Raw genomic sequence first — 27,677 nt, 5'->3', positions numbered from 1 at the left:
TGTGCACCTCAACCCTGCGCCTCATAGACCGTGCACGCTGAAAAAACGGATGCTGGTGGCCACGCCCTCCTGCAGCGAATAAGCAAATGTCTTTGATGCCCACTCCACACTTAAGATGTGTTTTATCTTTGAACCGATTCCCCTTGAGCGTCGCCACCGTATTGAAGAGAAATCAGACTTCCAATTAGACGAGACCTTTCCTGTATTAGAGGGCTGGATTCATTAGGGCATGTTTTACAGCGGTGTGGCGGGACCACAGAGATGGGGTTTCCTATTGTGACCTTGGAGTAGAAGTAGCATATTTGCACATGTGCGCTCACACACACACACACACACACACACACACACACACACACACACACACACACACACACACACACACACATACAACAAAGGCATATGTGCTAATAAGGAATAAACATTTCTTACTGCATACTTTGGCAGGACAATCAATTATCATATGTGAGAGCAATATTGTCATCAGGTCTGTCTGGTTTTTGTTTAATATAAAATTGACAAAAAAATCCAAAGACATGTAGAACAGCAGGCATGCTATTTATGTTATATCTTTGATATGGTCAGTAAAGCCTTTCTTGTTTTAATCAGTATAGTTTTTATACAGAAACATTTAATGGTTAACATAAAACTGTTTATGGGATTATTTTAGTAAATTAAATAATCCTAAATTTATAACAGCATGGCATGGGATTTACCGTAGATCCCAGTCGACTGTAGCTGTGCACACATTGAAATTGAATAATTATATAATTAGATGACGTTATTTTGAGTGCTTACCTTGAATCTTTTAACAGACCATGTTGAGGGATTCTTTTTAGGGCTTTACTTTTGATCTCACTCCTGGCTAATTATCTGTGTGCTGCAGAATATTCTGTAAAATTTAATGTCAGTACTTACAGTAACATCAATTCTAATCTGCTTGTGTTTTCCTGCACATGTTGCTATATTGACAAGAGACAAGAAAGAGGCAGATTGAGAAAGTATTCATAATGTAATTTAAAACATGTCTTCATGACACGACAGCAATGGCATTAGAATGAAAAGCTTTCATGAAATAATTATTTTAATAGTTATTCCTACATTTGGTCTTAAAATATAGCTTTTTTTTCTTTGTCACAGCCAATTGTATTACATTCACAGTGTTGCTTTCAATTAGAAATAACTCCTGTATGCAATGTTTCAGGGTGCTTGTTCAAAGAATCAAGATCTAAGAAACTGAAAAAGTGCGAGCTATTTATACAGATAATAAATGCCTTTCTTTGACAGATATCTTTGTATTTGCAAAGTCTTGAAATATGCGACACATGTGTATAGAATATTGTGTTTGAGAGGACCACAGGAACAATCATACCATTTATTCAGTTAGCAATGGTGATTATATCAGTCTTCTTTTGGAACCGAAATATAATCGCTTTTGTTAAACATTGGTATTTTGATGCTTCATTGCCGCTTGACATCTGCGATCGAGACACAGACACTGTGATCATTTGCTGCAGGGGACAGTGTTTCCTGTAATATTGGGATCTGTAATTTCGTAACCACATCGAGCACAACATGGAAGCTCGTTCTGAAACGGTCACAGGCGTGTCAGCAGCAGAATATCAGGCGAAATGATGCTTCAAAGAAATCACTAGTGGTTTCCCAACACACAGCCGTGGTTCTTTCCGCCCTCAGTATTTCTTGTGAAGTTATTTATTTGTTTACTTTTTTTGGCAGAGTCTCCGCTCAGATCATGGATTAGTAGAGATATTCTCTGGCTCATTTGCAAGCTAATTTGCTGGGTTTTAGAGGCCCTTGTGGACAGTTTTGGTCCGTTATCTGTGGACTTGCATACCCGCTCCCTGCCAGTGCCTCTGACAGTCTAAACCAACAGCACATCAGGGCCCATCTTACCACCAGGGCTCAGGGGCCTCGCTACAGCTCAAAGCACGGCATGGCGCTGGATGAGCCCTCCTCCGTGGGGGATCATCCTTACCCAGTCTTACGACTTCTGTCCCTCTCTTAGTAATATTCATGTAGCATAGAGTCAACTATCTGTGCTCATGTTGTATTTATTAGTTCCAGGAAATACACTCCCTGCTTAGAATGGGATGCAAATAGCAAGGCACTGATATAATATTCTGGATCCCTATCGGTGCATATACTGACCATATTGAACAGATTTAGTAAATACAAAGTTTTTGTTATATAATTGGAAAAAGTTGTTTTACCGACCTTTTACAACAATATAAAGCACATTTTCACAAATTTAAAAAGACAGTTGGTGACTGAACACCTCCACAAGTTCTATCTATGAAGTGCTGTATGGTTAGAGTCCAATCATTTCCACCCAGTAAGGTAAACATATTTCTAATTTATAAAGAAAAAAAGAAAACTGGTATCAGATCAATATTGGCCTCTAGTCTGACCACACAAAGTGTAATTGGTATCTAGATACAGGTGAGTTGCACTCATTTCTGCCCTCATACATTCAATTGAGCATACTTTACCAAAAAAAAAAAAAAGTTAGATCTTGTCTGTTCTATCTTATCACATCTTTGTAATCTTAAATATTGTATACCAGTATCTTGCAACAAAATTCCAGCTCTGAACAACCAGTAATCTCTAGTGAAAGCAATTAGCGGTTGTTATTGATGCTGAGGAAGCAGAGATCACACCGTGCTGTTGCCCTAGTACGAGCTAGAAATAATTAAACTTCCATGCTGAGATTTCCCTCATTACCGGTCACCTCTGATATGTCTGAGTCTCTGATACAAATTCAGGTACAGGACTTTTGGGTTTGCTCGATTTACAAAAGATACATCGTTAAAAACTGGCTTTGGCAATGTAAATGTTTGAACTTTTGTCGGTTACATTTTTTTATGGAGAATTCTGGAAACATATTTTCTTCATATGTGTTACATTCATGTGCAGCATAGTTAAACCTGAAGAAAAAGTCACATAACAAATATCTAAGATCAAAGTGTGAAAACACTTTCTTTAATTTGTACAGCATGGAATACAAGATACAAGAGATTACACTACACTATAAACTCTATTATGTGATTGATTATTTTTTTGCTCTTAATGAAAATAACATGAGCATGCTTAAGTGTAGGGGTAATGCCCACCAAAGATTTCCACACATGTTAAGACCCTGCAATTCCAACTCATTGTTGTGCTGAACCGTGCAGGTTCTTCCTGGATAATTCCTCTCCCAGTAAAAGTCACTAGGCACAGTGAAATTTCACAGCCTGTGCATGTTGAAGAAAATAGTTCGGGACATAAGCTTTAGATTTTTTCCCCCCTCTGCATTCAGTGGTTCCCCTAAAGTACTGCTGTCACACGGGAAACACTGGTCTTATCTCGGCTGTATGAATGGCCAGCCTGTGCAGCAGGTCACACCGGAGCTGCATTCTCTCTGTCTGCAAACCCCCAATGCTTGGACTGTGTGAATTACCACATTTTGGCATAAACGCACTTTGAGCTATTTAGACGATTTGAACCGACTTATTACCTGTTGAGCCCAAATAGTGGTTTACAGCTGGTTGGATGTGTAGCAGTTTTAGCTCTTTCATTTCGTGCCAATGGGAAGTCCAGGACAGAAACAGAAACATTTCCACACAGAGCTGAGGAATGGTTGGCGACCTGAGGCAGTTCTTTTAAAAAACGTCAAGTTTTACAACTTAATTCAGGAAATACAAAATAAATTGACTTCTGTAAGTCAGCAGCCTGATAAGGTGTTACGTTAACAAACATGCATTGGCTGTATGACACCATTAGGACTGCAGGATTTTAATCACGATTATTTTGATCAATATTGAGATTACGATTACTAAGCACAATTATTCATTGGTTTCAGTGACAAAATATGTCACGTTCACACTTTCACATTTAAATTGACAGAGCACTGCTTTCTCTTCTATGTTGAGCTACATTCCTGTTAATGTTAAAATATCTGCATCAAAATAAGAATAAGGCTCTTCTTCATCTGCGTTCCGTGAATTTAAAGTAATATACAGTTTATCACCTGCCGCTAAGTGACGCTGAGACATCTTGATCGCCCTCTGGTGGCTGGCTGTTAGTTGAGAAGCGCATTTAATTGTGGGAAGCCAAAATCGTAATAACGTTTCATTTTCGATTACTTGTGCAGCCCTAGACCCTATAGACTATGACTGGTGCATGTTGGTTACTGTATTGTGAGGCTTTTACAGAGATTAAAGTGAGGATGAAAGAGCATCTTTTTTTCTCTCGTTTGTCTTGTTTATATTGTTAAATACCATTCAAAGTCTGAGAGATGACCTTAATTCCCCTAAAGTCCAGAAGTAATATTGACTTTACGAAAGTTTTAAAGAATTATCTCTGTATATTACACCTAGAAAGAGGCTTCAGGTTACAGCTTGCTGGTGCACACCACTAATTGGATACTTGGCTTTTTTCATCCTGGGTCAGACTTTAATTGTTGTGTTATTTTTCAATTGTGCTCAGTAGCCGCCCTTGTTATAGATTGCATTGTTGTTGTTTTTTTACATCAATATTGCTGGATAGACAGTAAAGGTGCAGCGTTGAGGAAAGCAAAGAGGAAAGGGTCTCCTAATCTAATTCCACCTTGGACTCAGTCTGCGATGATATATTTCTTTGTTCAGACTTGAAAAGTCACAATTGCACTGCTATAAAAAGTGATTTGATTAAGGATCCTATTTTTTTCATTCATTCGGTGAACCTTTATTTATACAGGGTGGTCCGGTGAGAGTTGTTGACTGTTGCATGAGCGCCCTGTGTACAAAGGGCAATAAAGCAGAGGTATTACATTTAGAATTTATGAGTGCAAACAAAAAAGAAAAAACACATCTTTCGAAACATAAAAAAAGCAATTCGCATTTTATATGAAAAAACATAAAGTGGGATAAAAATCGGAGTTGTTATGCATCATTCTGCTTGTTCGCACTGTACACATGCAATGGGAAGTGTCAAAGAATATAGCATGATTCATGACACGATATATCTGTAATTAGTCTATGATACTCAGCCTGCTATCATTTTTCAGCATTCAGGAAAAAAAGCATTTAACAAAGAAGCAGTTGATTCTTAAAAAAATAAAGAGACATAAAATTAAAAAAGGAAAACGGGTAACAACAGACCCTTTTACAGTGTCTAAACAATGATGATTTTGCAGTTTGGCAAGCTATGCAAGGGCATTGACCACATTGACTTTCCAGATCCATGTGTTATCTACAGCGTCCATTAGTAAGTTACTACGATCAACCACCGGCGCATTCAGCAGAAAGTCACCACTCAACACGGACTTAAATTGGAACATCTGTTGCTTTAAAAAGTCATGAAAAGTCGTGATCCTGACGGAATTCTGTAGAAAACATTCGTCCGCTGTTGGAATGTAGATTCTGACAACCGATCATGCAACAAGCAGACATTTTGATGCTGTTAACAGTTTTAATTCAACGTTTGAAGCTTGCCAACTAGTCTGGACGTCTGGGGCAAAACACGACTACCGTTGCCAACATGTGCGTGCGTATTTTCGATGGCTTCGTCTGTAGAAGGGTCCATACAACCCGCAGCCAGAGTGCAATAAACAAAGGATTGGAAATGGATCAGGCTTCATACAGCTGCTATACGGATCAATACAAAATTGATCGGCCTCAATCCTGAACCTGCATATCAGCACAGGACATCCAGAATACAACAAGATTCATATGCAATAAGAACTAAAACATCAATACAAATTTATGACTTGGATTGACTGAGGTAAAGAATATCTATGCGGAGAGCTGCGCTGTTTAACAGTGTTTTATTGTAGAGTGTATGTCCAGCAATGGCAAAATATTTATTTGAAATTGGCTTTCTGAATTACCAGTGGTATGACAGAGTATTGAAGGATAGTTCTTTAGTGTTCACATTGTTTCCCATCTACTGTTGCTAGGACTCTTCTACCCCAGGCAACTTCTTTTATATTTATCACCTCAGTGGAAATATGAAAATGAAATTGGCTTACCTTTTTTGACCAAAGTCTCTAAAATGGCATTCCGGAAAAGGTTCTCTCTACGTATAGTAATATTTGTCACTGCCGCTGCGTTGAATGCATACTCATTTCACAAATGTATTTCAGGAAAGAGAATTAAGAGATGCATACCAATACTAAATCAACATTCCTGTTTCTGTCCAAGTGATGCAGCCAGCCTTATATCACCATTACCAATTCTTTCAACTACTTCTCTTACAAACACACCTTATTTGCCATGTTGCCAACTCTCGGTGGCTTTCGTTTCACTACGGTATGAATTATATAAGCACTTAGAAACACAAGCCTCTTGACGGCATGTATTTTAGATAACCCTTTGAACTGTCATGCACTCAGTGAGAGCTGCGAGGCACACACAAATCAATTCTTTAACACTGACAAACTGTCTGAAATGAAAAACAGTTGGGGAACTAATGTTTAGACAGAAGTATGCTCCTTTAGTATTAGAGCTTTGGTGTTTATACAAAACATAGCAAATCTAACAAAGGTGGCCTTCTCAGCACTGCTAACAATTTGATTCGAAAAGAAAGTTTGGAAAATGTGAATATTTCTTTTTTTAAGGCAGTGCTTCAGCTCTTTGCTGTCTTTTATTGGGAATGTAGCAGTTTCTTATGGGTATACTTTAGAATTTTATTAGGCCAGACCTAGAGTGCGTTGAGAAATGACAGGATGGGGATGGTGCCATCTTTGTTCAGCAAGGCCCCAGGCAAGCCACATGTAGCCCTAATGAGTCGCTTACAATTTCAGGCTCCGCTTGCTCTCAAACACCAAAAGTAAACTTTTGTCTTTTTTTTTTTTCCCCCCTTCACTATTCGGGGACCTTAAGAGGATTGTGGGGGTCATTATTTATTCATGCCATTGTGTTTATTCACCAGCCTCTGTGTGTTATGGGAAAGGGAATAGAGCAGCTAGTGCAGGCGGAGTAAAAGCTGATAATTATCCACTATTAGCATTGTTTTTTCAGCCATGGTTTAAGTCGGCTCAGTTGATGATCGAGCTATGATAGAGGTCCAGAAACACCCATTTAAAGCAGATTACCATGTGCATGTCTTTGAAGTCTGCAATCTTCTGCGGAGGACTTACCGAATGGGTGTGGACGCATCTATAAGCCTGTTTTTTTGGCTCTTTTTTTTTTTTTTTTAGAGAAGATATCTTGTCACAATGTCAGTTATAAACACTCGCGTTGACCACGAGATCCTCAAAAAAAGCCACGACATGCCTGCAGGATGTTGTTAACAGCAAGAGGTGGAGGAGATTGGAACCTTTACTTTTTATCCCAGAACAAAGAAAGCCCCAGGGATGCTTGAATGGGGCTGCATAGAGGGATTTGGCAATGTCAGAGCTCGTCAGAACCAACATTGATTCAAAAGACTAGTGAAGTAAAGAGACAGAAATTTGGGCTTGGGTCTCGAAGACTAAGGAGTTTTGAAAATGGATCAATCAGCGTTTACTCACTTCTTAAAGAACAGTTAGAAAACTTGTCTTTATTATTGTAGTGCATCAGCTAAAGCTGTCTCGACACGGTTCAGATGGCCTGCACATTTATCATGTCCAATGAGCATTTCTTATGGGTAACTGCTGCTCAGTTTTCTATGAAGGTGGTAGTGCAGCAGTAGTGCGGTCTCTCCTCAAGAAGAAAAATACATTTCTGTTAGTTTAGGATTTCAATTCCAGTCTGATTCATTCTTCCGTTTGTCACGGAGAAGTCGAAACAGATGTCGTCTTTCGGCCGGATTGCCGGGCACACGGCCTCTCCAGCACAGAGAAATAGAGTGGACTGGATGGATGGGAGTGGCAGAAGCCAGGCAGACGGGTGTGTGGGTAGATGATGACTGGGGGAAGGAGTCTGTGCTTATAATCACCCAGAGAAGAAATGTCATCTCTAGTCTCAGCCACTCTGGCCTCTTATTCATCTTCCTAGGTGATACTCTGGAAAGCCACTGGCATTAGTGCTCTGCTGAGCGCTAAGATAAGTGTGCTACTGCTGGCTTTTTTTTTTTTTTATCTGAGTTTGATATTTTCCTCCTGCATACAGAGGAATAGATTAGCACTGAGTGATTACATCCTTTAATGGGTGTAATTTAAAAAGGAGTGTTGGGTAGAGGTTTGATCTATCTGAGGCCTGTGAACATGTTAATGGGAAAATTTGACAACTGCTTAGTTGATCTAAATCCCCTATTTCCAACTAACGCTACTTCTACCATCCAAACTGTTCTCTAGGCACCACAATTGCTGTATTAATGACCAGGGTATTTGCGCTTGTTTTCTGGATTTATTCTAACCACCCATTTCTAATTCGGCATTCAATATCTCTTTAAGAGTGTACAGTAGTTGTAAGTAATGGATGCTGGGTTTAAAGTGCTGATAGAAATGTTGCGGGTCAGCCTTAAATGGAATTGTGCCTTCTGCGGCAATGCTTTTTTATTACACAGAAATATAATTTCCATTTTCTCAGTAATGGTCTTGTCTATAAAAAAATAAATAAACATTTATGGGTATTTACAATTTGTTTTCAACCTTATTATGCATTATGTTCACTCTCCGTTATTATGCTATTGATTCCCAGCAGGTAAAAAGCACTGTCAGAATTTTTTTTAATCATTTTTCCGATGTTGGTTCATAAAAGCCCATTTCCCACTTCCTCTTCAAATGTTTCTACCGTATGTGTCTGTTTGTGGATTTCTGCTGTGTAGTTTAGGGAACGGTGTTGGACTATGTGCAGTGTCCTGCAGACGTATTGTTTGCCTGACAAATGAATGCCGTTGTATCACCTGGGGAAATCCTTGCAATCGTACAACAGGCATATTTTTAGCAACTCCTCGGTAAAATCAACTAAGAGCTTGATTTAGCTTTAGTAAAAAGTGAAAAGTAAGCATTTTCTAAAGATGTCACACGTGTTTACCAGGCAGCTTATCAACCATGTTTGCTGCATTAGGCTTATGACTTTCTCAAATCCGTCCCTTTGAGCTTCACACTGTCTCATTTGTTTTGTGTTGTGTTGTGAGATGAGATCACCTATCAAGTCTTAATTTCATAAAAGGCTAGTTATGGCTTGCAGCTGTGCAATACAAAACAATTATGTCAATTTGGGAATCCTAATAACGCTAAAACCAAAATAACCCCATCTTGTTTGTATTGCCTGGAGAGGTCTTATAAGTGTGTAATTGTTACCCGAGCGCATACACCGATAACTTACAAGCACAAAACATGGAAGTGAATAATACAACTTTAAATTATTTTATACATTCTTCGGCACTATAATGAATTTAGCTAATTTTATAGCATCACCTCAGTTGTTGATTACTTGCAGTTTCAGCTGCTGTTACTTTGTCTGTCTGATAAACACATGCGTCCTTGTGAAGTCCATTGCCTTTATTGATCATATGTCCTTGAGTAATATATATTCATGCTGAATAACGGATTGTATGTATTTTCTAACGCTGAGGAGAGCATCAGCTGTAGTGTCACTCTGTTTGTGTGCACTTGTTTGGCAGAATTGTCATCATCCTTTCTGATCGATCAGCTTTAATATCTTCGTCTTTTTTTGCATAGTAAATTAAAGTGATTACATTACCATTAACAGTGCTGAATAGTTTTGACTCAATTTGGTTGGGTACGTGCAAATCCCCTCTGTCATTGAAAGTGACCTACAAAATCACAGACTCACAGAATGTACAATATAAAGTAACCAAAACGAATCAGCCAGAATGAATTCTACTTCATTTTATAACTTTTAGTTCAGACACAAGTCAAATATAGTCTGTTTGCCAAATAGCCAGGACTATTAGTATCTACTGTATATATTGTGATATTGTACATTTACTGAAAATGTGATTGAAATTTTTTGTTACAGATAAAACAGCCAGCTGGGAACCAGTCACTTAAATACTTGAAAATTCAAGGTGCTAAATGTCCCGTAAGTCCAATATCACCTTATTGATTTGCAACATTTGCCCATAGTGTCCTTAAAGTAAGTGTCCTTAAAGTAATTTAAAGTATACTTTTTATGGTCATGTCACCCAACCATAGCCAGTCTGTCGGTCTGTAAGCCAATATTCACCACATCTTTCATCATGTTACATTGCAAAGACATCACCACCGGTGCCTTTGCTCCCTTCAGTCACAAAGACCGTCAGTGACACAGAGGCAGGACTTTCACTGCTTTCCCACCGTCTTTGAAGTTCAATCCAAACCAAGAGCAGCGATATAGTAGGCAAGAGGGCACATTTAATCAGTCATGGCGGAGCTCAAACACTCCCAGTCCGTTAGAAAAATCAAACTCAAAAAGGGTATCAAACCCCCTTTCATGGGTTTAGCAGCGCTAAAGCCTTTGTAACAACATCTCTCGGACAACTTGGTCCTGACTAGTGTGCATTTGTGTTGCACGGTGTAAACACAGCCCCTAGAGCTGGGCAACAGGGGACAAAGTTGAAACGCTGAAAAAGGAATTGATGATGGCCAGGCAATTTGAAAGCTATTACATCCAATTAAACTACCTCGTCGGCCAAAGCACCTTGTAGGCAAATACAACTCAATTAAATGACCATTATTTGTATTAGGTTTGGCATAATTGGCTTGTTTCTAAAACCCAACTGTTTTCTTTTCCCCTTTGAACAGACTTACAATGCACCCTTAATGCCTCATAGCATGCCCGCACTACAGTATGAATTAGTTATTATGACTTAGTGTTCAAGTCGCAGCAACATGAAAACTCATGGCCCATTTTCACTGAGAACCACAGAGTACACACTGCTCACGATGCATTATGATTATTACCAACCCTGTGCAAAATGTGTTTTGCCCGAACACTTACTTGAGGATCGCATGTAGGATAACATTAACAAGAGGCATGCATTTATAAATAGGTCTCTAACGCTCCAGATGATTTTTTTTTTCTTCCATATACTAGTTTAAAGTGCACAAGATCACAGATGTATGCGTGCCTCTGAAATGAAGCACTGCAGAAGCGACACATACCTGCCGCCTTCAGATGTCTCCAAACAGAGTTAATCAACTGAAAAGGAAGGCCTTCATACATGAAAGCTGTCGTTGCTGACAGATGCTGGTAAGAATCAGACATTAATCTTTAGCGGGCCTTCCTGACATCACTCCCATGATCCTTTTTTTTTTTTTTATCTGTGCAATTAAATGTCTGCTGATTGAAGAATGTATTATGAAAGTGAAGCGGACATAAAAGGGGTCGGTCTGATTTAAGGGTTGTAAAGGTACACCTTCACCAGTTGACTTGGTCTGAGCATGCATGCTGCGAGCGGCATTAAAATGTGGAGAATTGTGTCACCAGAATTGCGACATGCACGGCAAAATGCCACAGGTAGGGAATAAAGACGACTACGTTTTAGGATTAACCCTCTCGCGCCACGTACCATGTGCACACACAAAAAATAGATCCGTTCATTTCGCTTTGACCTCCGCATGCAAATACACTAACAGTTACAAGTACAGGAAAAATCGGAATAAATATTATAATATTATTATGAGTCTGGCTCTTTGACGGTGGCGGGAACAGTATGTACAAAATTCAATAGAGTCAAACAGCTGAAAATATGGCAAAAGCTTTAAACATCGTATCTTGGAGCGAATCCCACACCGCCTACATGGATGACAAAATGTGTGTCAATTACGCAACATTTGACTAATCTGCCAACCTTTCACACACCTCTGTACAAATACTACTGCACAACTGTCCAGGTCAGAGTAGTAACACACAGTATTAGAGATCTTTGCTTAAGTCATTGTAGAACATTAAAATGTGAGTTTAGCTTTAGCTTTGATAAATAAAAAATGCTGGTGTCTTGATTACGTAAATCCTAAATGCAGGCCGTCACGCTATGTGGTAAAATGGAGATTCAACACAATCTGCATTTTACAACGAGAGTAGCGGTGTGATGTTGACACTCGGCCGCCGCTGACACTCTGAGTCATCCCTCTGCGTCCTCTAAGCTTTGTGTGCCACACGGCATCAGCTGATGGTACAGGACAGCCGACGAGATGTTTGTTTTTTTTTTCCGCCGGTGTTCATCTGCAAATACGCTGCATTTTTTATAGATGCTGCCTGCAGCTGTAGTCCTTGAGCAAACAGATAATTCCTGTTGTCACTGCGGCGTTGCACATCTGAGACAATACTTTCCTCGGTGTGGTGGGTGTGTAGTAACATTTAACAAGGTATTCATAGATTTTATTTACTGGGTTATGTGTTTGAAGAATGAAAACTTTTTTTCTCCTTGAACATATTTACATGTATGAATTTCTATGTATAGCCTCAGAATTTATAGCAGTGGGAGGCAAAATCAGAAAGATTAGCTAGCTGTAGAGACAAAGAGAGAGGGAACTAAAAATCAGGACATGCCAGATGAAAGATGTTGACTCTTCTTACTCAATTTTCTTTCACTCGACTACATTCTCCCTCGAAATTATATTCTCTATTTACCTGATTTAATTTTTCCCTCCCTCGGCTCTCCTCAAATAAAAGCATTTTCAAACATAAATGTTCACGTGTATATAGGCACAGTGATAATGACTGATTCCGCCTCTCTCTCTCGTGCTGAAACTTGATCGTTGTGATTGGGCTCATCGTTTCCAATGCATGATTCTGCACTACAGTCCCTCCAGTAATGATAGCAGTTAGCTTGGGTGCGTACATCTTAAACAACCGTGCTGATGTCTCCTCTTGCCTCCACTCGTTAGTCAACACAGGCAGATGCTCGCAGACATGCATACACAGATTGATTAACATAATGCTGTGTTCTCCCACGGGAGCTTTTGGGACTGTGGTGGGTGGAATTTGGACCCTCCTGCACCCATATGCATCAATCTGGTGCACTTTGAGAGCAAAATGAAGAGGCTTGAATAAAATATTAATCAACTTATTAACTATGATGTATTATTAAATAGAATATAGCCTAATTATTAAATATATAAAGTTGTTAAAATTAGCCCCACCTTTACCAGCTGCAACATTAAAGTGATGATCACATTCACACACAATAATTATAATCCAATCATATAGGCCTACCATAAATATATTATTTAAAATGGGCCATTCTGCATAATGAGTATACTTTTACTTTTGGTACTTAAAGTATATTTTGATGCTAATACTTTTGAAATTACATCTTCAATCCAGGACTTTAACTTGAAACAGAGTATTTTAACCCTGTCCTCAAGTAAATAATTGAACCATAAACACTTTGGTTGTATAAATATGAATGTTGATGACATATCATCCTGCAACCAAGCAGACTCGCACCATCTCAGCAACAGCCAGTGTGCGTGTCAACACTCACGAGTCTCCTCAAAGTTTTTGAGTACAACAAAGAACACCTACTTGCTTATTTATTGGAAGTTGTAGGCTTGTAAAAAAAGTATTGATGCATAGCTGTCCGCCCACATTCGCGTGTTTCTGCTGCTGCTCAGCTTCGGTCTCTCATACCAGCACCTCATACTGTTATCGGTTTTCCCTCGAAAATAAATGTCATTCTTTGAACTAGGGCTTTGATGTGAGGTCTACATCTCCTGAATTATTGTTGCCTGAACCACTTTTGTTCTGTTTTTTACAACTGTGGAAGTGTTATACTTAAAAAGTATTTTTTGAAATGCATTTTATAAATCTAATGTAAAAATCTGCAGGAAATCTTTTTTTTTTAGAATTAAAACACAATCACAGCTGGTTCACTTTGGATCAGAACATCAGTTATATTCCTTCTAGAAGTTGTTGCACTAAATATTAAAATATCATTAGCAGTTATCCTAACCTGCAGATCACAGTCAGCCATGGGTTTGTCTACTCTTTTAATTGGGTTGATAATGAGTTATTTAAGACCTTAAATGCAGTGGGTGTCTCTGTTTGCAGTCAGCTCAAGCCAGGTAGTGATGGGCACTTCCTGAAGCTGTCAGGGACTAAAGCAATAGCTCATGGTCCAGGGGCTCTGAAGTAAAGGTCCCCTTTTGCTGCTGTAATATAGTGAGTGAAGGCAAAGGCAATCAGCTGTGGCAGCCAGTGAAACTCCACTGGCCATCTCAAGCTGTGGCTCCTCACCCTGTCTGTGACTTTAGGTTCACGTGGCCCGGGCATGAGCGGCACCAAGCCAGCATCAATTAAACCCAGTGAGACAGTAAAAGCTCTGCGCGCAAGACTAATGGTGGCTGAGCATGACCACTTTGACCTCATTTAGGTTACGACTTTGACCGTTTTTTAGACAACTTTAATCTTTTCTCGTTTCATTGATGAATTCTCTCTCTTTGAGGGAAAAAAAATGCTTTGATATTCAGACCGGGACCCGGTTCAGCTCATTTCTGTCTTTTGTGCCCGAGAACTTCAGTCTTGTCCCCGGTGTTTCACAGCTGCAGATACTAGCTGAGCGAGTGGTACTCCGTTCAGCAGAGTGTTGTTGTTTTGACACGTTAAATGCAGTGTCTTGGATGTAACCGAGGGATTCCGGCCATGACTGTAATGATGCTCTTTTCAGCGGCTCTTTCTCTCCCGGTCGTACATTGCTATACATTCAAGTACAACAGTGTCCCGGTCATTAACCCACAGCATGGCCACTGTGCCCCTGCACCCATTACCTGCAACCGGCATCAGAGGACCGAGGGAGAAATGAGGTGTGCAGTGTGAAGTGTATGTGAAGCACAAACTGTGACTCTCCCCGGGGCAGTGGGCATTGGCTGCTTGTGTAGGGCTGCGGCTGATATGTTAATATCACTAATTGTTTCCTAATTAGATGCGAGTCAGTGAGTCGTATTTTAATACTCTTCAGGGATCATTACAGAGCAAGAGAGGAAATTTATCTCTCCTGATGGATGGCGGTCCAGTCAGCAGGAATTTCGACATCACGACCGGCGGACTGATGGGAAGATGGGGAGGGCGGCAAACTGATGGCTTTGTTCGCTGCAGTCATGTTACTTAAGTACTCCATTTTCAGCGTGGCGCGGAGCTGCATCAAAAGTTAATCACACATTAATAGGAGCTCCGTGGAGATTTAACATTCCATGACAGCATGGGGATTGGAGCCAATAAGCCCTGAAAGACGAAGTAGTGTGATATTTGTATGTAGGAATTAGGGTTGCATATTGGTAGATAATAAGGAGCTATAAATAATCACAAGTGTAAATTATTCATATTCTTCTGTTAAGGTCAGTGGCCAGTCTGATCTTGATGCTGTATTCTATATTACTGAGAAGTTAGGGAAGCGGAGCTGGACACAGAGTGCAGAAGAAATAGGAAGGATTGGTTCAGCTTGGATGCATTTCTTGGCTGGCAGGGGTTATGTGTGTTTCCACAGGAGGGGGGCATTAACAACCCCGCCACATCTGGAAGCATATTAATGTTCCTTCTGCACAGCACACAAATTTGAATCTGCTACTGATGTTTGTCGAAAGACAGTTATTTGAGATGGTGTCTGTAATTTGAAATATTCTTTTGTTGTATTTTAGTAGATGCACTTATTCACTTATATTCACCGTTGCTGAAAAGTCGTTTTTTCTTTCTTTTTTAAAAAATTGCCGGTGAAACTGAAGTTCGAGCCTCTTTAGCTTCTGTACTGTGAGTATTGTGCAGTGAAACTACATTTTTGAGCTGCGTAATGTTACAAGAGGGATTTAAATTCAATCAAATCCTCACATTTGATTGGACTGCTCAAAAGTGGGCGGGCTTAGAATGCAGTGTGAGACGGAGCTGCAGAAGGCTCCACACACACCTCTCTAAAAGTTGCAAATTGATTGGTGGACGGATGTCATGATATTATTGGTTGAAAATGGTCAACACCAGCTTCTATAAAAACACTTCATATTTTGTTTTACAGGAAGAAAAGATGATTGGATTTCGATTTAAAAAGAAATAAAAGAAGTTGCACGTATTGTTAAATATGTGCACAATATGACTGGGGCTGTGCTCTAGAAAGCAAAAAACTATTTTTGTTTTTATCTCAACCTGGAATTGTTCTCCTCATTTGCATTTAACATCCCAAAAATGTGTCTAGTTGTTTTTTTCTCTCTCTAAACCAGTGCAGGCATTTACCTTTTTCTATTCTATCTCAAAGTAATTTCCGTTGTTTGGACTGTTCTTCCCAGCTGGGGTGAGGTGGCGGAGACAAAGGCAGATGTGTCCCTGTTTGTTTTTGAAGTGTCAGAGTTAAGTCTTGCCTGTGTGTGTGTGTGTGTGTGTGTGTGTGTGTGTGTGTGTGTGTGTGTCTGTTCTGTGATGTTGCCTGTGTTTGGTTGTGTTTCATATCCCCCCCCATGTGTTGTCTCTGTTTGTGGTCCACAGGTCCTCCGCTGCATTGTTCATCCGCCTCCTCCTCCCCTGTTGAGCAGCTCCCATACCCTCCCCTTTCCTTTGCAGCCAATGAGAGCCAGGGAGGGTTGCTAGGTAACTGTGCGGCTCAGCCAGCCCAGGACTCTGACTCTGAGGATGAGTTTGGCCCCAATTCATTCTTAGTTAAAACTGGCTCAGGGAACCTGTATGCTCCTGCCACTGCAACTGCTGATGGTGAGTTGTGTTTTCAAACTACTGTTGCTTTCTGGAGGTTAGCCTTCCCCTGCTCCTGGACATGTTGTGTTATAGGTCATGCAGATGGCTGTGGGCAAGAGTATGTTCCGTTTTCTTTTTTGTTTTTGTTTTTTCGAGCACCATGAGAGAGAGTTGAAACTTTGAGTCGATATGTAGCCTCAGGAAAAGCACAGAACTCTCTGAAGCAAGGTCTGCAAAGTTCAGAGCCTCACTCAAAGAGATGGGCAATTTTGGTTCAGTGGGAGATATTTGTCACAGATATTTCTCTTCAGTTTCAATGCGCGCTGGTGGGAGAAACCTTTCACAATGCCTCTATAGAATATTCAGAAACATCCTGCATGCATCCTCCGCACCTCATAAAGAAAGTAAGCGAGGAATGAAGAGAGTTACTTCACACCAGGTGCAAGTCTCTGTTTTATCATCATATACCGCTGCAAAGACTGACTCCCTTGAAGTTGTATTAAAAGCAGTGATAACCCCACGAAAGGCACACTGTAGTGTTATATTCTGATAGCATCTCAGACATTGCTCCTTGAGGGAGATTAGGATTGAAAACTCCCTACGTGGTTTCTCATTAATAAATGTCAGCTTCTCATTCCTCTTGAAACACTCAGTGTTTCCTGCTGTTGACTTAACACTCATTCAGACTGACAGAATGACATTTGGGCTCAAACTGCAAACATAGCATTGGCGGTCGAGGAAAGAATTCAGTGACTGTTGAACATGTACAGTCCATTTACGAAGTAGCCGTCAGCGTGTGTGGCCCGTTGTATCAGCAGCTAACCTACAGGTTTTATTTTGGGATGCAACTACGGGCGCTAATGAATTGTGTGTGGCAGGGAACATAGTTTATCTTGTCGTGTTGCTATGACATTGTTTGTTTGTTCCTGTATAACCCATAGCTGTAGATTCATAGACATCTTGTGGATCCATTACTGGCTTGGAAGGCCTTGATGTGCACTTATTCAATGTACTTTGTTTATTACACTGCAAGAGCTCAATGCATGGCAAATGAAAAAAGCATAAGAAGAATTTCCTCAAGGTAACCTTAGGAAACCCGATTTATTATTATGGGCACAAAACTCCACACTTGTAACTGCAGCAGGTTACATATCCCTGTTTGTGATCTGTCGATATGTAAATATGAAATGTTGTCATTCAAACTCAGCCATTTATGCCGCATGTCTCCCGTAAGCCATCCCTTTGAATGCCAAATAGGGTATTTTTTTAATATTTGAATGTTGATGCCTTTCAACTACAACTACTTGCTGCATCTCCCACTGGCGCGGCAACCACAAAACAAAATGAAAGGGTCTAAATAATTGATCCAGCTTCCAAGTTAACTACCCAAAGGGTTGAATTACATCAAACTCCAAAGTGCCCCAGCTGCCTGCTCAGAAAGCCCAGAGAATGAGTTATTAATCCCGACGCAAATCTCCCCCCCCTCCTAATTCCACAGCAGCAACACGGCGGTCACCGGCGGTGACATGACTGTGCTTAAGGGGACATGGGTGGGGGGAATGGCCTTTACCGCCGCAGATTTGTTTTATAACAATGATACTGATTTGCATAGGTGCAGCATTTAGGTCGGCCCCGGGGCTGTCAGAAAGGAGTAGGAGAGCACTGAGGAGGAATATCCTCAGCTCCAGTCGCGCCTTCAGTCATCTACAGGCTTTGAAAGAATCCTTTTAAGTTGCAAAGTGCAGCAGGGTTCTGTGTGTCTCTTGGGTCTAAAGTCTTTCCCTGCTTGTATATCTCTGTAACATAAAACCATTCTGAGGACCTTTCACCTCGCTGCAGTTACGTATGAATAAATAAGTCAAATCTGCAAAAAGAAGTTTAACTTTGAGATTTTTTCTATGACGCTTGTCATTGTTTAATTATAGAAAATCTTTGACACTAAGGAGCCAATTACAATCAGAGAGAGAAGAGCCTCCATTGTTCACTTAAACCACCTAATGAGCCATGTAAGCTGCTCCATGCCTTCTCGCGCAATTTCCACATCACAACCTAAAACTTTTAAGAGCTTGCAGATTTTGTTTATTTAAATATGCTTCTCTTGCATTTTTGGTTGAAATTTAATTTACTCTTTCTCTCCAGTGTATGACACCATGTACTCCCATTGGCTGTTCATGGAAGCCGCCGCTTGAATCTAATGAAAAAGTGACCAATACAGTTAAATCGGGAAAAAAATCCTGATTTAAGTAGATATTGTTTTGTATTTTTAGTTTTTGCCTTGATAGGTTTTGTGTGTTGATTTCCAGTGATATCTGATGAATCTCTATGTAAAATATTTCCTGAACCAAAGCCTTTTTTTTGGCAAATCATTTATCTTAATTCCTCAACCCAGGCATTTCATGGATGAAATGATTTCATTAAAACGTGTTGGATGTGTAGTGAGACTTTTCCCTTCAGCAGCATGAACTTCATTTTCTCAAGGTGACAAAACTGGAGTGAGCCAGCTCGGTCGTGGTGTAGATTTGTCTCACAAAACGGTGCTGCACACAACTGCACAGCCAATGTGATTAAATCAAAGATTACACATTGCCCTGAATCGTCTGATCGAATTTATGGAAATAGTAATTTATGGAATTCTAATGTGTTCTGTTTTATGCATGATCTTCATTCAGACTTCATGTTGTTATAAATGCAGTGTAATCTGGAATTAAGTATGCATCTCAGGTTTTCAGTAAGAATTACATGAGCAAAAAAAAAAAGAGGTAATTTTAAAGCCACCATGGTCAAAAAATAGCTGGAATATCAAATCACATCTCTTTGACATACAGGTCAGTTATTGAAGAAATATTCAAATTCAGAGTTGACACAGTGCAGGGAATATTTACTTTTTTTTGCTGTCAGTAAACAACCACAGAAAACCATGTGTGCCTAAAATAATTGGCTCGCAGTGTATCTGTTGCACTGGAAAACAGGTGGCTTTTTATCACTTCGGATTGCATTTGCTCAAGGTCATCTTTGAGCCCGCACACAGGACTTAAAATGTTATGCTGGATTTTGAACAAGTAAATGCTCTCAGCAGCATATCGTTATTCACATTAGTAGCCTCTGAGGCTGCAGAAGTTTTTTGTTGTTGTTGTTGTTGTTCCTCGGGATCCTGTTTTCATTCGGAAGAACACTGAGCCAGAGTTTCTGTAAGGCTGACGAAGATGCTCGCTGAGGCCTGCGCTCCTTTTGTGGAGCATGTGTTTCCCTGTGGCCCCTGGCTTTCTCTTGAGGGGCTTCTTCCTGGGGAGACTGCCAGTGGGAGCCCGCTGCCACGCTGAGCTGCGAGATCTGAAACACTGCAACCTCCCCGCATTAGCATTTCTTAATGCAAAACAGCATGGGGTCGGCCAGTGTTGGCTTTCAGCGCAGCCGGGCTCCCCCGGTGAAAGGGCCAGCGCACCGCCGACACCACCTCACAGCTGACCAAGCAGGAAGGGCTGGGTAGAAGGCCTGGGGGACGTGGCTGTGCGTGAATTCAAATAAGTCTTTATTCAAACTGCTTAATCATCCCCCTGTGTCTGCGAGGACAGGGAAAATGTGGTTAAAAGAGGTCACTCCGGAGAGTAATTCATCCACCGGACACCAAGAGGAATGAGCTATCTCAGGCTGAATGATAATTTAATGAGTAGCACATGGCAACCCGCATGCCATGCCCCTGTTTTTCCCCGAGAATTGTGAGGTTACATTTTTGAGTTGACGTATCAAACGGAATCGTTTTTCTATTGATGTTGAGTTATCAATGAACTGCAGCCAACAGACAATTTGTCCAGTCCCGTTTGACTTGCTGTTCGTCAGCGCACGGAGTCCGCGGGTAATCCGTTTTGCATACCTACATATCTTCTTTTCATTGACATATATCGAGATGCATCACTTTCATTCCACGATAATTGCGGACCATCTGTGCCCTCTAACAAAATCTTCAACCTCTTGATGGATATGCAGCAGAGTGACACACAGAGTCGAGCAGACACAACCACTTGTCTTGTTCTTGCTAAGGCAGCTCAAAAGAATGACAGAAAATCCATTTGATCTCAGAGAGGCAGAGAGAAGCATATGCCAGGACTAGTCCTAATGGATTAGGTTGCAAACAGAAGTAAACCTTCTGTTTTTAAATTGCTGTGTGTTAAAAATAAAATGTTTCCGGAATGTTTTTTTCCATGTTTATATGTTTGAATTTACCTCTGCAACGGCTCACGTAGCCATGTTAGACTACATCGTATGAAACTAGTTCTTCTAGTTTTCGTACCTTATTTGATGTCTTCAGTGAAAGCTGGTGTAAGGATGAACAATAACAGGTTTTTTTCTCCTCCTGTTAGTAATGAAGCCGAGCTTACTTTCGGATTCCAGAAGGTCTTTTCCCCCTCATTCCCATCGAGAGAGCCAGTCGAGAGCTGAGCGTTACCCCCACCATGTGTTGTTTGTGGTACCTGTTACCTCTCAAATGAGTCCAGGAAAGACAGCTAGTATTCCCGCATGGCTCTTCCCTCCAGACTTCGTTAATGGTGGAGGAAACAGCAGGTCCAGCAGAGAGAACCGGCTACAGGGAGCCAGGAGAGATATTGCAGCTTCACTGCTTTCATGACAAATTCTATTTGTATTTTTATAGACAAACGCTACTCAACTGGAAACTTTGCTCTTATGATTAGCCATAGGGGCTGTAGCAGTAAGTAAGATTCAATGATTTATCTGGACGCTGGATAGCTTTTGATTAATTCTGCATTGAATGGCTCACACCTCAGTGCGTAGGACCCCGTGTCCGTGGCATGTCGCATCGTTTTATTTCATCTGGTGGGATCATCGGTGATGTGGATTTGATCCGCTGGTCTCGTTCAGAAATAGAACTTCTCCCTGGACACCGTGCAAAGTGACACGGCACGTCTGAACCCAGTGTTCCTCCGCATGTAAATAAATGTGGCAAGAATGATTCCACTGAAATGTTTTTCGACGTAGATGTAAAGCTAACGTAAGTACTTTGAAGGTGTAACTTCACATCTCTATGAAGTTGTGACCGTGGCTAAGTGGAGAGCAGGGCTGTCTTTCTATCAGAGGGTCAGAGGTTCGATCCCCGGCTCCTGCTCCACTAGTCTCATGTCAATGTGTCCTTGAGCAAGACACTTAACCCTAACAGTTGCTCCCGTAGCTGTGCCTACGATATGTAGATAGATACTGAATTGTAAGTCGCTTTTTTTGGATAAAAGCGTCTGCCTAATGTAATGTAATCTTGTTTTAATATTTCACAAAGCGTACATTGATTGTGCCGAAAAACCTCAAGGCAGAATGAGTTGGATTTTCCTATAGCTATCAGATGGTAGCTATTGTGGAGTATCCAATGAAATATGACCAAAAGAAATATAAATGCTGGTCTCTTAAATATAGGTTTCTGTAGTGCAGGTTATTGAATTGTTTCCATGACTACTGTTGCTGATCTTTAGTCAGGCAGGACAGCAGATAGGTATGGTGACATTTGTACTCCTCATTTGTACAGTGGCATCATTACTGACAGGTCAATGTGAATGTGATACTTTGCAGAAAATGTACGACCAGAAACAGATTTTTTCACAGACTAATGCAAGATCTGTACTTTTGTTGATGTGTAACTCAGACAGTTGGTGTTCACTGAAATCACAGATACAAGAAAATGAACTCTCATATAAAAGTGTTAACATTCTTAAACTTTCATGTCTGTTCATTTCACAATATAATTGAAATAACTGTATTGCATTTCAAAACAACATGGCTTTTGGCAAAGTAGAGTACTACACACCTTTACCTATAACAATAGTATGGCAATCCCTCAATTTAATTAGATTATCATATTTAGGTAATTTTGAATTATTTATTTAATTTTATTTGTTGAGTTGTGTCTTCTTTGGATAAAACCCAATACAGTCTACAAGAATCCCCACTGCAGTCTTCAAATCATATACTAAATGCATTAAAATTCAACATCAACCTTTTAGAAATAGAAAGCACTCAGATAGCACATATGTATGTGTTATCTTCTACCAAAGCTCTTAATAACATGTTTTAAAATGTGTGTTCTACACCTGGTACGGGATCAACGTGCACATTGATTCACTATCATGAGATACGTTTGCCAGATATATTTTTTTCCTTGAGTAAATAGTGAACATGCTCAGAGATCCCATAGAAATCCATTACCTAGTTTAAATATTTCAAATTTAAATGTTTCATAGTGCAGCTATCTGGTACCACACAAGTTGGATAGTTGCCTCCCAGCAATTACAACATCTAACCATTAGACAGACGTTGCTGTTATCTCTCGTGGAGGGGGTTGAGGTCTTGGCTAATGAAATGGATTTGCCTTAATTACTCATCTTGAATAGCGTCAGGAGGCCTTAACCAGTCCATACATCTGTTAGGAAGAAAAATGAAAAACCCACATTCCCAGACTGAATGGATATCTTTAGGCTTCTGTTTTGAATGTCGCGTGAAGGTTCGGTTATTGTAGCCAAGTCCCCCTTCTATGTCTCTCTGATAACAAATGAATCTCCTTTTCATGCCAATTTCGTTGTGCAAAGCAGGTCAAAAGAAAATCATTTATTTTTTCTCTGTCCTTTGGATAGCGGTGAATAATTGTTGCTGAGTCACCACATCTGTGGGGGTCGTGTGGCTTTGTCTCATAAACTGTCCTTTATGTCCTGCTTCTCGTCTTTCTGTTCAACTCCCCCGGAAATAGCGGTGACTACTTACCTGGCTGCGGAAGGGTTATTGAAGGGACAAGGGAAGACATGCATACAGTCAAGTAGTGAATGTAAATCACGATGCAGTGCTCGTCCTTTTTCTGGAGAACGAGTTCCACAATGCATTCAAATGGTGATGGCTTGTATGCAAATAAGTAGGAGAGTGAAGGCAGATTTACTGCGGCAACTCTTCCATGTAGACTGTAAAGCATTTGTACAAGATTCTTTTAAATACTTTATAATCATTTGTGGCTACTGACACATAATAAAGCAGCAGTACTCTGGTTCTTTATTCAAAAAAATATCATAAAAGTTAATTTAATATATATATATATATATATATATATATATATATAACTTAAACTTGGCACTTTGGAAACTAGATTTAAATGTGGATTGAATTGTGATCAAATATTTCAGATGTGTATGTTACTAACCTAAATCTATTCTTGCATCCAGTTCAATAATACATTAATTAACTTAGAATAAATACATTTGGGTTCTAAATATTTTTGGTAGCTGCTTTTCTTTGGGTTGATACAATAGCTTTAAACTGTGAGTTGTCTCTCCATAGTATGTTCAGCTGACTTTGATCCAATTGCACTAGTGCTCACCCTAGACTAACCTCCTGTTGTGACATTTTGAGAACAGTTTGCCTCAACAGCAGACATGTTAATATTCCAGCTTGTTATAAGCGGCAATATTGTGAAACACTTGACACTGAAGCAGGCAACCTGTTTCCTGTAATTTTTGAGCCGTAGCGTGACTTTCAATTTATTGCAAGTATGGTCCTCAGATAAACAAAAAAGAAGAAGTGTTAGAAAAATGAATCACTTGTTGCCCCACATTCGCTTGATCTTCACAGGAAGTAAAGTATTTGTTTACCGAGCACTAAATGCATTCCGGCGAAGTGATGCATTTGTCCTTGTGATATATTTCTCTGCGTATGTCTGTGCCGTCCTTGCATCGAATTTGCATAACCTTATTAATGGCTTCAGGGATCAGGTACATTACGGAGTGGGAGGGAGGTCATCAACAACTGTGTGGTTTTACCTCAGACCAGTCTATTGTTCATCAGGACTGTGGTGCGCCTCGCTCTCTCTCACTGGTTTGGCTAATTACAAGGGCAGCATTGTGCAAAAGTGTACTCAGTATGGGACCATCTATCAGTGTGACGGATGCATAATGTGGCACTCGACTTCTGCCAGGGGTTCATCCTATGGAACATGTGCACTATGAGGCAGAGAGCCAGGTTCAACATAGAGTCTGAAGGTGAAAGCTTTTTTCTCTTTTTGTTGACTACAAATGAAACATACAGAGTATAGATAGAAATGAGCTGAATTGCTAAACTTTCTGTAAAGCACCCGTGTGTTTAGAAAGCTTGCTGGAAGAGACGTTAGCATGTGCTTGAGGATTAAACTACATTTCTGTCTTGTTTTTCCTCGCCAAGCCAATCGTTTGCACATTACCTGAGAACACAAAGGGCTCTCTCTCTCTCCGCTTTCCTAAAATGCCTCAAGCTACGAAGCTTAATGCTACTTTGTTCTCAGTTTTGCACCTCAGCGGCTTGTGCATCAGTCTGCCTTGATTGACACATGTTGATATAGCATCTCCATGTTCCTGACCCCTACAGAATCTGAAATGACACTAAGCTTCTTGACTGGCGCGAGCAGATATCGCTTTAATAAAGGAACTGATTATACAAAATAAGCCCTCTGTGTGTCTATATTCCGCTCCCTCTGCTGTAAATTGGCAATTTAGTGTTGGGGATATCTGTGAAATAAAGGAGGCTTGCTGCTTTAAAGAAAAGCCACTCTTTCATTCTCAGTCAAGCCAGGAGTTCATTGATTGATGAATGGCTTAACAGATGTGGAAATAAGTGGATAGAGAGTGCACAAGGACATTGGTCTTCTTTCTTGTGAAGTGCAAAGAGCATCAAATAGTGCATATAGGACCACTGGGTACAATCTGTTCCTATAGACTTCATATCTAATAGTTGTAATTCCTCTGATGGGAAGTGGCAACAGAGCTGGTAAAAGAAGAAACAAAAGGAGACGGTTTTGGCTGCTAAAAGCTCTGGAACAGTACGCGACCACTGGAATCACTTCTAATGAGCTTGACCACATGCAAGTAGCTAAATCTAAGTTTCTGTTTAAGAAATTGCTTCAGGTGAGCCGTGGTAACAAGGCTATTGTTAATAGAAAAAAAACTCTGCATGGTGTAATTTTCAATCAAAACCTGAGTTTAGACAAACCAAATCAAATCCTGCTTTCATCGTTTCATTTCAAGGTTTAGACTATATCTGTCTCCTAAAAACCGTTATCCACCGTTATCCAAAACTCTGCTGCAAGTAAACATGACCACATGACACAGATCCTGGCTTCCTTACACTGTCTACCTTTAGAATTGATTTTAAATGTTATTATTGATTAAGTTATTTATCATCTTCTCTTGTTGCCCTATCTCCCTTCTCGCACCCTGAGATCCTCGGATGCGTCGTTCTTTGTTGTTCCAACGTCCAAAGTACACAAAGGAGATAGAGCCTTTGTATTAGGAGCTAATAGACTCTGGAATTACCTGCCTGAGGAGATCAAAATCACTTTTAAAAACCCACTTTTTTTTTAATTGCTTTTCTGTGATTTTAATATACTGTATATCCATATATATATATATATATATATATATATATATATATATATATATATATATATATATATATATATATATATATATATTACATTTAAGTTTGTTTTACTCTCTTTGTTTACGTATTTACTTTTTGGCTTTTAGTTCAATTCATTTCATGTTTTAAATCTGTTCTGTTTTTATTGTAAAGCACATTGTAACTGCGTTCTACAACATAAAGTTTATTATTATTATTATTATTATGCAAGCTCAAACATCATTCCCTGGCTAAATAAATTAAAAAAAGAAGAAGAAGAAGCCAGCTCGGCCGTTTACACAGGAGCCAGTGTTCGGTCTGAGCAAACTGCCACAGGTCTCCGTGGGAGGCAGAAAGCACACTCTGATAGAGACCAGTTAGGAGAAATAATGAGCAGAAGAGGGGCGGATTTTGTGAGTGGTTCACATAAGGGCTTTGCAGCTCTTCACTGAAATTAGTATAGGTGTTAATTTTTGCACTGCTGGTGAAACTATGGCTAATCATTCATCAGTCATGTTGCAGCTCGGGGAGTTGAAATAACACTATAAGGCTCTTCTTACCCTGCTAGCACACGCACACACTTTCACCAACCTTTTTTTGGAATATGCACCCGCAATTGATCTGCAGTAGTGTTGAAGCTCTCTATATATTTTTTTTTCCCCTCTTTCGCTTTCAGACGGAGCCTTTCAGAACCATTCTCGGCTGCGGACACCTCCTCTACCGCTTTCCCACTCCCACTCGCCCAATCATCAGCACCATGCGGCCTCCATTAACTCCTTGAACAGGGGCAACTACACACCGCGGAGTAACCCCAGCCCCGCGCCCACAGACAGCTCTGTCCCTCCTGAGGGTCCGGCCAGCGGTCAAGACTCCGGCAGCACGCAGGACAACTGGCTGCTCAACAGCAACATCCCCCTGGAAACGAGGTACCCTGTGACTTGTCTCCCCGACGATGCATAGAGATGTTGGCAAGTCTGAGCTTGAGTTTTTCATGCTGTCTGCTCCATATTAAATTACCGCAGTGCTTACAAGGAGCAAAGTAATGAAATGGAGAATATCCTGCTAGGGGCGATGGCCTACGTTTGAGATGAACGTGATTTTGTGGCAAACAAGAGAAAAGTGATGCTTTTGGGTCTTTGTCCGACGTTAGCAATCCCAACATAGAGTAATTACGATCACGCTGGATATGAAACGGTTCTTGCAAAATTACATTTGGGCTCCCGTGAGCAAGCTTCATAGCTCCTCCACTTCAGCCCTGAGTTTTATTTATTATTTCATATTAATCAGTGCCCAGTTCTCTAGCACATTTCTCAATAGCAGGCCCTTGTGTGAAGTGGATCTGTCAAGTGTTATTGTAATAAAGGGAATATCTGTTGGTATTTCTTCTGCTGGTCTTATTGCAAGGTGGGGTGGAATCAAGAATAGCGTGGCATGTTATCTCAAACCTCATAATGATCACAATAATCTCTCTATAAGCTTCTTATGTGGCCAGGTAGCCTGCTGACCAAATTTAAATAAAAAGACATTGTGTAGCCTTGATTTTTTCTTAATTTAGAAGATTTGATTATATGAATCTATTCAAAGCGATCCAATAGAAAACCTTAGACCTCACTGTTGCCTGTAGTTCATACAGTAAAAACACGCTGCCATAAATGAAACCGTTGTTGACAGGAGACTAGCTAATAGCTGAGTTGGCACTGCTAAACACCAGCCATGAAGAGAATGACTGTCTCTTCCTTCAGTTTT

The 27,677-nt window shown here is 40.3% G+C and overlaps 1 protein-coding gene across 8 annotated transcripts in view; it reads left to right on the top strand.

Annotated features, from left to right (window-relative positions):
* tenm4 (teneurin transmembrane protein 4) overlaps nt 1-27,677 on the top strand; it is a 149,768-nt gene that overhangs the window by 42,105 nt on the left and 79,986 nt on the right. For all 8 annotated transcript variants that reach the window (XM_068714176.1, XM_068714158.1, XM_068714166.1 and 5 more), the window contains exon 4: nt 26,608-26,857. In XM_068714176.1, the coding sequence (XP_068570277.1) occupies nt 26,608-26,857 (250 nt within the window). The remainder of the gene's footprint in view (nt 1-26,607; nt 26,858-27,677) is intronic.

Source organism: Cebidichthys violaceus, unplaced genomic scaffold, assembly GCF_023349555.1.
Source record: "Cebidichthys violaceus isolate CVI_PGR_0920_01 unplaced genomic scaffold, fCebVio1.0.p SCAF_1, whole genome shotgun sequence".
Lineage (NCBI taxonomy): Eukaryota > Metazoa > Chordata > Actinopteri > Perciformes > Stichaeidae > Cebidichthys > Cebidichthys violaceus.
This window is presented reverse-complemented; position numbering and strand designations above follow the sequence as displayed.